At 39.7% G+C, this 14,140-nt stretch overlaps 1 protein-coding gene across 6 annotated transcripts in view; it reads right to left on the bottom strand.

Annotated features, from left to right (window-relative positions):
- ADAMTSL3 (ADAMTS like 3) overlaps positions 1–14,140 on the bottom strand; it is a 174,694-nt gene that overhangs the window by 79,499 nt on the left and 81,055 nt on the right. For all 6 annotated transcript variants that reach the window (XM_033071114.1, XM_033071111.1, XM_033071113.1 and 3 more), the window contains one exon: positions 6,897–7,133. In XM_033071114.1, the coding sequence (XP_032927005.1) occupies positions 6,897–7,133 (237 nt within the window). The remainder of the gene's footprint in view (positions 1–6,896; positions 7,134–14,140) is intronic.

Here is a 14,140-nt window from a genome sequence, read left to right as displayed (position 1 = left end):
TAGTAGTATTTGGACTGTTATAAATCAAATTGTTTATTTCAGGCTTACAAGAGATGAAAACTAAGACAAAAATGGAATAAGAACATCTACATACTTCTCAAGGTTATCAGCATTGCCCAAAATACAAGATAACCTCCAAATTACCTCTGACAAAAATGCCTTTTCCAAGTTTTGTGACCTGATTAAGAAAGGACATGTTTTATTTCAGTATTTACTAGTAAAGGAAGCAAAGAGTGAAAACCCCTTACATGCTCCAAAAGACAAATCTCTACTGCAGTTTATTAGAATCACTCAGTAGTGAAAATTAAAATCCTCTGGGTCTTGCTCAGAGAAGAGGGATTTTTCTAGTTACAAAAACACAGACACTCACAAAATCCAAAACTCAGAGAAATGAAGGTTGTGTTTCATTGCACAGTTGCATGTGCTAGCACAGCACAGAGATCTCATTGCATCAGAGTCAGCTATTTGCTGCATTTTCCTCTGCTCTACTTGTCTTAGCACAGAATCCAGCACAGGCAGAGTCAGGACTGATTGTATCCACACAACAAATTACTAATTTTAAATATGGCTATGGGAATTCATGGTAATAAAAACATGAATAAAAAAGCTGTCATGTGAAAATCCTGCTCTCCCTTAGTCAATATTTTCCATGTCTCTTTGCCCTGCTGTAAAACCTCGCTGTCATTCAAACCCCATCTATTCACAGACTTTGCAATCTCTGCTCACATCCTTCACTTTGTGATAGCTTCAGCTTGCACTTTATTCCTACACAGATAAAATATGTCCCCAGAGAGAATATAAAGAAAAAAGCTCCCACTGTCTCTTTCCCATGCTCATCACCCACAAGTAATTGATTCTGACAAGCAGAGGGAGAGATACCAGAACATCCCTCCAATTAAACAAGTTACTTCTTTCTTTCATTTTTTTTCATTTACTTTTAAAAGTAGTGTGGAATCTTAGCTTTCAAGCACCACTTTCAAACCCTACTTTATCCTCACTGAGGATTTATCTTGGTCTGAGTCATGATTTTCTCCTCACATGGTCCTGTCTCACAACTCTTCAGCTATGTCTGAGCTAACAAAGGCCTGATTGTGGCACAGGTTCTCACATCTTTGGAATCAAACCAGCCCAGGACAGTACCCAGACAAGCTGACACAGGCTTCAGCATGTGCTAATTAACAGAATAAAGCCCTGCAGGGACCTTGTGCATGTACCCAGGACCAGCAGCAAACTTCCCAGCCCATCTCCTCCCAGCACACGCAGCTGCAATCCTGCCAAGGTGAATGGGCAGCAGGGGGACTGGGGGAGCAAAACCTGCTCTGTTTGAGGATTTTCAGTTCCTCAAAGGTAAGAATTCAGGCAGTAAAGGCAAAGTGTGTCAAAATGCAAACCTCAGAATGGAAGTGTAAAATGAGTCAGGATGACGGGCACAAGGAGACGCTCCATGATGTTCAAAATCCCGAGCCATCCATACAGAGGAAAAGAATGTAAAGCAATAAAAAAATCCCCAGAAAATAAAAAAATACAGTGCATAAAATTCACTGCATACTAAAAGGCTCCTAAAAAGACTTTCCACATACTTCTGCTGACATTTTATATCTGAAGGCAAGAGGCTAAAGAGTGTTCCACAACTCTGTAAATCCACTTCCATCAAATAAAACAAAGTGTTTCCAAAACCTTTAACTCTTACTACAGGATCTGTCACATGCTAGAGGAGCTGAGAGATTATAGGACCACCCAGTAGGAGCAAGTACCCTTTCCCACATGGTCTCCATTTAAAAAAACACACATGCACACAACCAGAGGATAGGACACAAACTCCCAGTGAGCTTCTTGTTTGTGAGAACGCTTTCGAAAAAGAAATGAGTATATGAAGTCAAATTACTTTGCTTCTTTTCCAGCTGAGTTCAGCCAAATCTGTCTTGCTTGGTGAAGCTAGCACTGGGGATTTGTAGATTAGTAAGGGTCTACTTCAAGATGACACCCAAATCATGAGGTTTTTCTGCTGTCACTGCTCACATGATTTAGGTCCTTGTTAGGCTGGGAAGTAAAGTCACATTTGCACTCAGCTCACTAAAACAAAACAAAACTTGTCAGAGAGAATCACTTATGACCAAAGAAGTGTAGATAAGAAACTGGAGATCAGAAAAAACCCACTACTCATCTGACAAGAAAGGATAAACTTCCACAGCAAGAAATCCCTATAGAGAACATTCTCCATAAGAAACAGTAGGAGAGAGAATAAGATAAGACCTGAAAAGAAACACCAGTTTCTAGCAGCAGTGGGAAAGTGCAAAATACAAACAGGTGATCCCAAAAGAGCTTTTCAGTGTCTGAGAGTATCCCATTATTGCCTGCAGTGTCTGAGAGCATTCTGTTATTATTATTCATTTATAAAAGTCCACCACTGAGTCACCAACGATGTCACTGCAAGGGAGTCTCTAGACCAGGGTGAGGCAGTGACATTCAATGAGGGACAAGTGCAGCCCTTGAATGGTGGCTCCATGATCTGCTGGCCTGGGCAGTGCCAAGAGCTTCCAAGGATGAGAAGCCATGTCACCCTGAGGGTGACACTGACAGGTCACGTAGGATGTGGCAGCCCCTGCTTAGCTCAGCCCCATCCTCCAGTGGGACTTCTGGAGAGCCACCAACATCTCCCAGCTGAGCTGCAGCTGGAGCTCCCCACTCCCAGTTTTATGACCCTGTCACACGTGTGCAGTCACATGAAGTTTTTCATGTGTAGCTCTGAGGCAGAAAGTTTTGTTGGATCTCCCTGAGTAACTGCCAGTGTTTCTGGGCAGGGTCCAGCCTGCCAGCTCTGCTGCACTAACATGTAGACAGAGTACAGGCATCAACACAGGGGTTCCTTCATGCTCCAAAATGCACTTTACTCTGTGCATTTGCTAATTAGTGGTACCCAGGAAAGAATGCCAGGTTTAGTAGAACAGTTGGCTTGATACCTCAAAAAGAGGTACCTCAAAATCAATTCTTCCTATGAATCACTCAAAGGCTAAAAAGAAGAAAAAGGCAACACAGATATTTCTTTCTAATTTTTAAATATTAAAAAATATAATAATTATTATAAATATTGCTCTTTTGGGAAAAAAAAAAGGAATTTTGGAAAAAAATGTGCTTTTTTAATAGCTATTCAAGAATTAACTACTCAGACTAACATGTGTTAGAAACATGTCTGCAGCAACACAGGATGGAAAGGAAACCTTCCTTTCTAAGTCTCTGCACACCAAATCTGTGCATCTTGGGCAGTCCTTGAACATATTTATGGGCCAAAAACTGTATCTGCAGGAACCAAAAGAGAAAATACACAAAACAAGCAGTTTGAGACAGCAACTCTCAGGATAAAATGAGTCAAGATTCAGAAGAAATTAACAATCCGCTATACTTCTAAGTTTAAAACACAAACAAAGCTTATAAAAAAAAAGAAGTGCAAGAGTTTTCCAAGAGCTCACAGAAACTGTTTTCAATGAAAACTCTGACAGATATTTACATCCAGCATAGGAGTGCTTTGGTGGTGAGTGATGCCCACTAGCCACATGTGACAGAAGAGAACTCTCATGGCAGAAGTGGATGGCGCTCCACTTGACATGTGGGATGTGTTCTGATGTCAGCTAAATTTATGCCATATGCTACAAAGCACAGTGTAGTGTCTGCCTTTTTTGGAACAAAAACAACTTGCTGACACTAAATGGAAAGTTCACTGCAGGATTTACATCATCCTTGACCTAATTGTGACAGCCTAGGACAGAACTACTCAGGCTGCTCCTTAGGACTCCAGATTTTTTGGGTGATGCGTGTATTTGTTGTCCAAACATATTACTCCATATTAGGAAAATTATCACTGTAACCATTTCAGGTGCTGGCACAAGTAACACCCCATTCTGCATTCTGGTAGGAAAAAAGCAGGTCTGCACAAATTAAAAACAAAACCCAAGGAGAGGCAGGGCCCCAAAGCAGGCAGAGTAACTGGGTAAATGTTGCCCACATATGTGTCTGACATGCAGATGTTTTTAAAAGTCTCCACCCACATCCAGATGGGCACAGCAGGAACACATTATATGAAAAAATGTTTTGGGAGTTATGCAGAGACTAGAAAAAAGATCAGAAGTGTGAAAATCTAGCAGTGAAGTTTTGACCTGTCCCCATTTAACACAACAGCCCCAGATACTGGGCTGGTACCAGAAGCAGGGCAGTAGCAAACTAAAACATGATCAAATGGTTTGACTGAGTTGAGCCTCAAGCAACCCCAAAATATCTTACTAACTTCCCCAATAAACCTTTCCTTGCTCCACCAACTTTAGATTTCACCTCCTGTAAAGCCTCACACCTCCTGTTCAGAGTGCAGCTTTGTCATGTCACAACTTTTTTTTTTTGCTAGAGCTTACTTAGCTTGATTTTCTTGATAAGGGATGTGCAAAGGATCAGGACTGAAGCTGGAGAACAAGAATTCACCATCTCTAATTCCTATGCTCTCAAGGTGAGAGCTTGAACAAGAGGCAGAATTAGTGATGCAGCCTCAGTTTAGCAGGAACCAGAACACAGATGAATGTGAAATCACCTTGGGGTGGATGGGAAGTTGAGTCAACTTTGAGACAATAAAAGAGCAAAACCAGCACCAGTCTCCTTCACAGCAAGTCTTTGGTGCTCCCAGGCAGAGAAGTGAAGATACCCCCATCAGCAGTGTGATGTGCTTTTAGAGGAGTTAGCTCTAGAACACTTGCCAAGTAATTTTCTGGCTGTGCCAATTACATGTCAGAACCCACCAGACAGATCTCACAGCAACAATTGTGGAGAATCACGACTGTGCTGTCTCTCCCAAGAGCAGTTGACTAAATAACCATGTTTTTCTGGGAAAGATTAGGCTTCAATCTGTTTTCCTGCTCAAACAGGAGTAGCACAAAGCTCTGTGTTGGTTTCTGAGGAAGAGCCCATCTCCCACAGCCCCTTTCACAAGTAAGAAACTCTTCACTCTACCCCCAAAAGAGGAAAAGGTTGTTTAAAGGAATCTTCATTTAATGGGATTCCGCTTCAATTTTTTACCTCAATAAAATTATCCAGGTCTAAATTATCAAGTATATACTCTAAAAAGCAAAAATTTTTAATTTGTGCAAAAAATACCTCAGGAATAGCCAGTGACTTCAAGAAAATAATGTGAAAAGATTTAATTGTTTACGAGTTTCAGCAATAAATTTTAAAAATTTAGGAAGTTACAGCACAGGACACATTCTAAATGTGTTTTTTTCCAAGCTTTTTTCCCTGAAGATGTTACCTCACACTGAAAAATATTTTTGTGAAATTGGAAGAAATAATGATAAAAATAAAAATGGGAGACGGAGAAAAGAAATTGATTCTCATCAACAGTGTAAGAGTTCCAGTTTCTGCCTTTGGAATGATTAATTTCTTCTTCACCACTTCATTTATGGATTATTTACATTTCCAAGCATTTTATATCATATATACACATGAATACTACAAAATGCTAAGAACAAACACTGAAAGCAGCCCTTTTAAATATACCTCCCAACTGTTCTTCACAAAATTGGACCTGCTCTGGGTAAAGAGAATTTTATGCTGTGAATAAAAGATGGAAGAAGGAGCTGAAAGTCACCTGGGAGTCACTGGCACCCCCACAGCACCCTGAGCACAAGCCCTTGGCAAGCCCAGAGTTGCCCCAGGTCCAGCCTGACACTCAGGCTGCAATGGGCACAGCAGCCAAGGCTGCTGGAAATGCAGCTCCTAGAAAAGTCTGGGCAATCCTCCTGGGTAAAAACATTTTTATTAGGATAGGAAGCGTCACTAAAAACATGGCACAAGAAATACACTATTTGGCAGGTGCTCCCAGAGTTTCTAGAGGGAGATCCTATTTCAAATAGGGGGTAACAAACACTGCTGGATCCCACAGTGAAGCTCTACTGACAAATGAAGCCTCTCTGGGAGGAATTCTTGTGTTTCAGAGGCAGCAGATGCACTGTGTGTTGACACGACTGGCATTGGAATTGCAGCACACACAGAAGTCACATAAAACCCACAGCAAGGTCCAGATCATATATTAATGCTGCTATAATCCATGCACCAGTCTTCTGCCAAATGTGTCAAATTTTCCTCTATAATAGAGCTATTTTTCTCACTGGGACATATCCTGCATTTTTGAGTCGCACACATTTTAGACATTTAACAGAGCAACAACCACTTGCAGAGAAAGAAAACTAATTGCAATAACATGTCCATTCTCTACAAACTGCTCTGTTCATAAAACAAGTTTGCAATATTGCTTTGTTAATGAGTCATAGGCAAGGTTAGCAAGCCTCAAATATGCTTTTGCACTATCTGTATAAAGTCAATAGCATTACAAATAATAAATACGTCTAGAAAAGTATATTGCCATTTAAAGATGCAAACAATCAGTTCATGCAACCACAACACAGAGTCACTCACCCATTCAAGAAGACAGATCTATATACTCACACCTGCCACTATGGGCTAGATCCCATAAATGTTACATTTTCTCCTTAACAGAGATTACATGAGACTCAGAAAATGAATACAATGAAATGGAAGGCTCTGCAATTTCTTCATGTCCTCACAGAGACACTGAATTTCCAAAAGTTATAGCTACAATAACTAGGTTAATTAATTTTTACATGTTTAATAGAAGAGTGAATGAATTTATTGACCTTTTATCTACACAGATAAAGATCCATGGCTAAGGCAGTCAGGAAGCTCTGTGCCTTCCTGAAATGGTAAATCATCTACAATCCATTTGACAGCACTTGCAGATACATCTAAACTGATAAATAGAATAAAAACAACCCCAAAGTACCCAGTCAAGAGCAAAGTGCCTCCCAACAAAGGCCCCACTTAGATTCACACTGTGAACATACCTGGCAAATTCCACTGATGCACATATCCAAGGATTCAGTATTGCAGCGAGTTCCATCCAGCACTTTGGGGGCAAGCTCCACAACCAAGTTCTTCCCCAGAGCTTGGCATTTCAGGGCACAAGGGGCACTAGGATCATTATACACAGGGATCCACTCGTAAAAGTGTCCCTGGTATTTGACATCGTTGTAGGCAGAACACTGCTGTGCTCTAAAGTCACCAACATCTGAAGGGCAGTCCTGAAAATAAATAAAAAATATTTCTTTTTAAACTAGGGAACACTTTGCATGTGCAGTAAAGTTACCTGATGAATAACACAGAAGCTCTTCAGGCAGGTTCAAGAACTGATCTGCTTTGACAAATACACCACTCTACAAAGTTTTACTATGTATATTAAAAGAATTTATGTTGCTTAATCCATTGCTTGGAGTGCAAGTACAGAATATCATACATATTCCAGCAATAACAACATAACATTGAGAGGATAATTAAATATGAGAGGATAATTTAAAATGCTAATTTTTATGACACCAGGTAGCATAGTTAAAGTCTGGTTCTATAGTAAGAATATAGAAAGAATTAGCTTCTAAAGAAATCTATATATTTTAAGCAACTACAAGGTGATGTCTGATATTTAATGTTTCTCTCTTCAGTAGCATTTTCCAGTAAAGGATTTCTGAGTCCTCTATACTCATTCACCAATTCATATGTCAAAGTAATAAAATAGGTATGAATGCTCCATATAAATATAAAAAAAATAAAATTTGTCTAATTAATTGCTCAATATTGCTTGAAAAAAGCACAAGATTTAGGAGGACACACCAGAACTTTCAGTGCTTAGTCCTTTAGTCTAATTACAAAGCACTTTGACCTCATGGAAGCAGTAAGGTTTATTTTGTTGGAATAAAATAAACTTGAAATTGCTACAATTGATCCTGTATTTCCAGTTCTAATGAGACAATTCCCTACTTTCTCCCACACAGCACCTCATCATACACAGCTGAAGGACCAAATAAACTGCTTGAAATAAAATATTCTAAAATCTTTTTTTTCTACATAAAGCCTTGCACCCAAACAATGATGTTAATATTAAACTATGGTGACAGGAATGGAGATGAATACTGATTGATTTGAAAATAACTTTGGTAAAGTACTGGCAAAGGAGTTAGTGTGTCAAACAATTCCTCATGCAGACTTCATTTGAAAGTATGTCCAGTGTCAAAGCGTCCACACGCCAGACTGAAAGCATATTCTTCCAAGAATTCCAACTGCACATATAAGCCAGATGTGAGGCTGATTTCAACAAAGTTTTGTTTTCATTGGATGGAAGACTGAAAGATTGTGATGTGTCAGGCGAACTCATGGAACTTATTGCTAAGTATTAGTTAACAATATTGATCCCAAGCACAGTTTCAACCTTATCAGTGAACAGAACATTCCCCAAATAAAGCTGACAAAATAGTAAGTGCATTATACAGGGCTGGAGAGCAAAATATACAGGAGAAAGTTTTGAATTTCAGTCCAATGCCCCCAACAATATTGCACTCAGTCTGGGGTTATTTCCACTGTGGCAAACAGTAGCCTAGAACTGTCTCTGAATTGGTTATAATCTACATAAAATATCTTCTAAAAATCAGTATTCTAGCTGCTGACCAGCACATTGAGGTTTTGCAGCTGAGCACCGAGCAAGTCACTGAACTTTCCCAGCAAAACTTTTCAGCTCTGTCTAATGCTACACCTTACAGTGACTATAATTCAGAATTATACTAGCAGACTTTGTATTATTTTTAATCTGGGATAAGGCTAGTTTGAACCATATTTTCTGAAACTATACAATGATGGAATGAGACACAGAGAATACTGTACCTCTACAAAATCCTCAAGTGAGAGCTTCTACAAAAATCAAATACTGTGAGAAGTCACACATATTTACTGCAGTGTCATTCCCCAGAAATTGACTCAATTTGCACTGATGTAAATGACAGCAGAATTTTGGCTCTGATTTATCTGTCACCTCTCATTTTCCACAATAGAAAGTCTAAAAAGCAGAGAGGACTTCAGAGTTCATATGGATACCATATGGTTCCCTTCCACCAATGCAAACAGAGCAACTAAGGATCAAAAAATAATAACTGGACATTAGACTCAGCTAAAGTTAGAAGCAGGATTTGGGAGCAGTGCTAGTCAGCCATGCACAGCTACATTTTCATCACAAAGAACTGAAGAGCAGTGTGTAAAGCAGGCAGAGGGATGGCCTTGAGCTGAGCTCTGACAGGCTGTTGTTACAGTCCATTATCGCTGGGTGTTGATGCGATGCCAAGACACAAACACCACAAAGTCAGGATGTCAAACCCATGGTTACTGTATGTTTCTCATTGATCCAACACAATGCAGCTCCTTCCTTCCACTCGCCTCCTGGCTGCTTCAGAGCAAATGAATTCTCATCTCCCTATTCTCTTTTGGCATCTTCAAAGAGCCCAAAGTGATTCTGGCAGCTCGATTCACATGCCACCTCCACCTGCTTTATGTTTGAGCTCTGTTCAAAAGCAGGAGGGTAAAAAGAGCATCACAGAGGGGTATCAAAGAGCTGAAATTATGATCATTTGCATTATATCAGAGTTTGGATGGCAACCAAGTCCAGATCCCAGTCTTTCAGGGAACAATAAATATTTGTGTAAAGAAAGGAGTTTAAAGAGAAAGACAAGTAAGCACAGACTGAATGCAATCAAGGCAAGAAGAGGACTCATAAACATCAGTTTAATTCCATTAGAGTGGGTTGGAAAAGTAAAAGGGAGTTTAAAAAACAGAAAGGAAAAGGCAGGGCAAAGATGTGAATGGTAGGCAAGGGTGAACCTTGTTCAGGAAGTGGGCAAGGTCATAATATCAGACAATGATAGGGGGACCCAGCCCTCATCCTGTTTATGTGTCTCTGGTTTTAATCTATTTCAGACATCACTTCATTCCACCATTCCCTCTTTCCTCTCAATATTTCACATTTTTTCTTACTTGTTAATTTTTTTTTTCAGGATTTCTCCAGTTTCTTAATTTCAGCAATAGCTTTTGCCTCACACTCGATCCACTGAACCATGGCCAGGCCATTTGCAGGTTCATACACTGCACAAGGAGCTGCAGACAAATCTGTAAGGTCTCATACATGAAAATGTTGGCAAAAATAATCACACCCAGACCTTGCAGTGGAATGAAATGTATTTATGACATGACTTATGAACACATTAGACAGATCTGAAAAAGATGCTTTAGACATGACTACCATGACGATTAAAAACACACACACACATATATATATATATATATTCCCTTTCTTTTTTGGTGACAAAGGATTAAAAACTAGTGCATCCAAGGGCTGGCTTCTTATGAAATGTATATTTGAGTTTTGGCAATGAGCACTCCCAGCCTTTGAAAACAAGGTTGACCTGGGAAATCTGTATCTTTGTAGGCTACATTCATGTACAAAATATGAAGGTTGCATCAGACCCTGTGACTCTTGCCAACAATTACTCCACTGAAAAAAGCACAAAAGACAAGAAAATTCCCAGTAAAAATGATGACACCAAAGAAAGTCTAGTCCTTTGTCTAGCTTTATTCTTTGAATCTCATTTTGTTGAAACCCAGCCAAAACGGATGAAGTCATTGTTTTGTTTTCTTTTTGAAATTAGCTTCAGGTTCTATGTTTTTCCTACACAATTTTCAGGCCACTTCTAAGTAGAATCGTGATACCTGAGCTGGAAACCACCCCCATCAAGGGAGCCTTATGGTGCATCAGCATTATAAACATAAACTAAATAAATGAACAAATTAGAAACTATGTAACTCAAGGTGAAATATTATAGTCTAAAGTAGACACAGTACAGCCAAGATTTTCTGAATGGGATAAATTAGCTGGTTTAGTGGATGCTGGACAATTATAGATGAATGTGTTGAACAAGTGTGAGCATTATCTGCATATAATAAAAGTTTACAATGGAATTAAACATGGGGCTATCTTTTACAAAATAATGTTTTTTCTAACCGTAGAAGAATCACTCTGGCAAAAATATAAGTGACTTTTTGGCACAGAAGAATGTGAAATTTATGGGAAAATGGCCCAAATAACTTGTTCAGTGAATAGGACCCTAAAGGATTAACTTAAACACTTCCACATAGTGCACATCATAGCATTAGAATGTAACACCATATACAAAAATTGAAATTTAAAAAAGGGGGGCAAGAAAGACTGAAAATCTCATTGAACAACATACAATGGATAGTTTATTTCTCTAAAGTCTCTATACAGAAGGCTGAAAGCACACAGGCAGTTTTAGGAAATCATGCACCTGGCATCTCAGTTATGATAGGAAGATAAGTAGGCTTTACATACACCTTAATCTTAGCAATTATTTTGTTGCTAAGATCTTGAATTAATTTTTTGATTAAAATATCACTAATATTATTCTGGAACTATGCTTGAGTTCAATGAACTTACTACTATTCCATTACAAATCCACATGAAACCAATTTGCTGGTAAAATGATTCTTGTTCTTTTCATTAGAATGACACACATATTAAGTTGTGCTTCATTTGTACTCCCCAATATAGATGTTAGTGGTATAATGTATCATGTAGCAAAATTACATTTGCAGACAGCTTTACACTGTGTATTTATACCAAATGTCTCATGTGGTTACCAGTAATACCTATTAATATGGAAAGAAGCTAGTATAAACTCTTAATTTTCAAACTACAGTTTCACTCCTAAAGTGAGAAGCCTTGATTAGAAATAATGCTTTTGGGAAAATTATATCATTTGAAACTAAACTGGCCTAGTAGTCTCAGATTTACATTAGGTGTAAGGTCCTGTTTCAAGGTTAACTCAGATCTAATATGGGGTTTGAATTCAGGGATGCCAATTTCAGAGATCAACTGTATTAACAGTGGAAATCTCATTAAATATATTTTTCTCAGGAGTTCTTCATTATCTGACCCATAATCTAGGAAAAACCATTCCTGAGAGATTCTGACTGTATCTGAACTGAAATGGAAACCCGATCTCTTTCAGACATGCCCCAAAAGCAGAACTGTAAAGGCAGTTTCCTGTCTGGAAATTAACATTTGAATGATCATGAATTCAAACAGATTCACATACAAGGTGCCTGCCACTTATCACTTTAAAGTAAGTCCTAAAGTTAAAAAACAGGCTCCAGTGACTTCAGATAAACTCTCTGGGAGTTCAGAGAGGATATGAGAATCATGCTAATTTTCTCTATGATGAAGCATAAAGTGCCTTCAATTCCATCAGATTTCTACTGCATAAATCTAAAAATGAACAGCATCCACAGCTGCCCTTAGATAAACTAAAAGCATAGAGACCTGTGCATGAGAGCAGGAAACATGCCCAGGCTGACCTGACCATCCTCCCTGCTGGGCACTGGGCAGGTCCCTAGCCTGGTGCAAGAGGAACAAGGTGAGATGACTTTCACTGAGATGACCTCTCACTGAGATGACCTTTCATTGAGATGACCTCTCACTGAGATGACTTTCACTGAGATGACCTCTCACTGAGATGACTTTCACTGAGACGACCTTTCACTGAGATGACCTCTCATTGAGATGACCTCTCACTGAGCTGACCTCTCACTGAGCTGACCTTTCATTGAGATGACTTTCACTGAGATGACTTTTACTGAGATGACCTCTCACTGAGATGACCTCTCACTGAGATGACTTTCACTGAGATGACCTCTCACTGAGATGAGCTCTCACTGAGATGACTTTCACTGAGATGACCTTCACTGAGATCACCTCTCACTGAGATCACCTCTCACTGAGATAACTTTCACTGAGATGACCTCTCTGCACTCCTTCAGGGAGCTGCAGTGCACAAGACCCAGCCACTAGAGGTGGTTGCTGTATACAGTGACACAAACAGACATTTAGGTAAGCAGTGGAGCACAGTTTTGTTCATTGCTTACATCCTGACTGGCAGCAAGTTATCAAGTTATCACACAGCTTTTAAACATCAGGGTATTTTTGCAGGTAGCATTTTTATTTATTAGCTCAGGCCACCATGCACCAAGCTGCTGGTCCTTTTCTTCTGAAAGGGCAAGGGACAGGGTTTTTCTCCACAATCTGATTCCTGCATGCACTGGGACTGATTCATTTATCACTTCCACTTGTTTCTGCCAGCAGGAACTTCAGCTGGAGCTGCTGTGGGGGGAAATCCATCCAACACTGAGGAGTGGAGTGTAGAGCAACTCAAGGTGTGAGCAAGCCTTGTTCTCAAGGAGGGCAGGAGCCAACTGGCACAGCAGACACTGTAGGTGTGGCTGACTGAAAAGCAGGAATGGCCAGTTCTCCTAGGAGATGTACTGATCCAATACATTTACTGGGAAACTTCCAGTGTCAGGCGTCCTGAGGAGAACACATCACACTGCACAGCTGCCTGCAGCTGGCAGAATCATGGGATTGGTGATGACTGCCCATCACCTGAGCTTACACATCTCTGGGTATAATTCAACCCAAAGGAAATTCAGGCCTCACCTTTTAGGAGTATTGTTAATTACTCATCTGCCTGCTGTCTTTTCTGGAATAGGACATAGGACTGCCACATTGCACTGTAAGGTAAGCCAGGCAAGGGGGTGAGTGCAGACCATAAACTACCCTGCATGACTGTTTGCACACACATGTTGGACCCCAAAATCCTGGGGGTTTTGAGCTTTCTGTGCTTTCTGGCACTGACCCCCAGAGAACACTGGTTTTGACCTGAAGCCTTGGAGAAGGCTTCCAAGTTTGAGTGATGGAGTTAGAATCACTGGTGTGTAGTTAAATGGAAGTGTGTGCTTTCACATGGTGAAGGGTTTTGAATTTGGGGTTTTTATAATATAGTAATAGGTATGGGACAAGATGGAGGATTTTGGATGGTATCTCTGTCAGTGTTTGTCTTCCTCCTTCTTCATGGTTTCAGATAGTAGTTTCTGGTTGGACAGTAAGTAACACACTGAGGGTCATGGGAATTTAGTTATTGGGTTAAAAGTATAAATAATATAGGTGTTATTTCTCTATTGGACTGTTTAGCTTTAAGAGACCTTGTAGCTAGCTGACTGGACAAGATCTGTCTCCATTTTCCTTGTTTCTAGCTGGTGGCTAGAAGTGCTGCAGAACATCTGTACTTTTGATAAGATTTACTAAACAACCAAGCCCAAACACAAGAAAATCAGTTTCCTTCATGTATTTTTTAATCCTGACTCT

Source organism: Catharus ustulatus, chromosome 12, assembly GCF_009819885.2.
Source record: "Catharus ustulatus isolate bCatUst1 chromosome 12, bCatUst1.pri.v2, whole genome shotgun sequence".
Lineage (NCBI taxonomy): Eukaryota > Metazoa > Chordata > Aves > Passeriformes > Turdidae > Catharus > Catharus ustulatus.
This window is presented reverse-complemented; position numbering and strand designations above follow the sequence as displayed.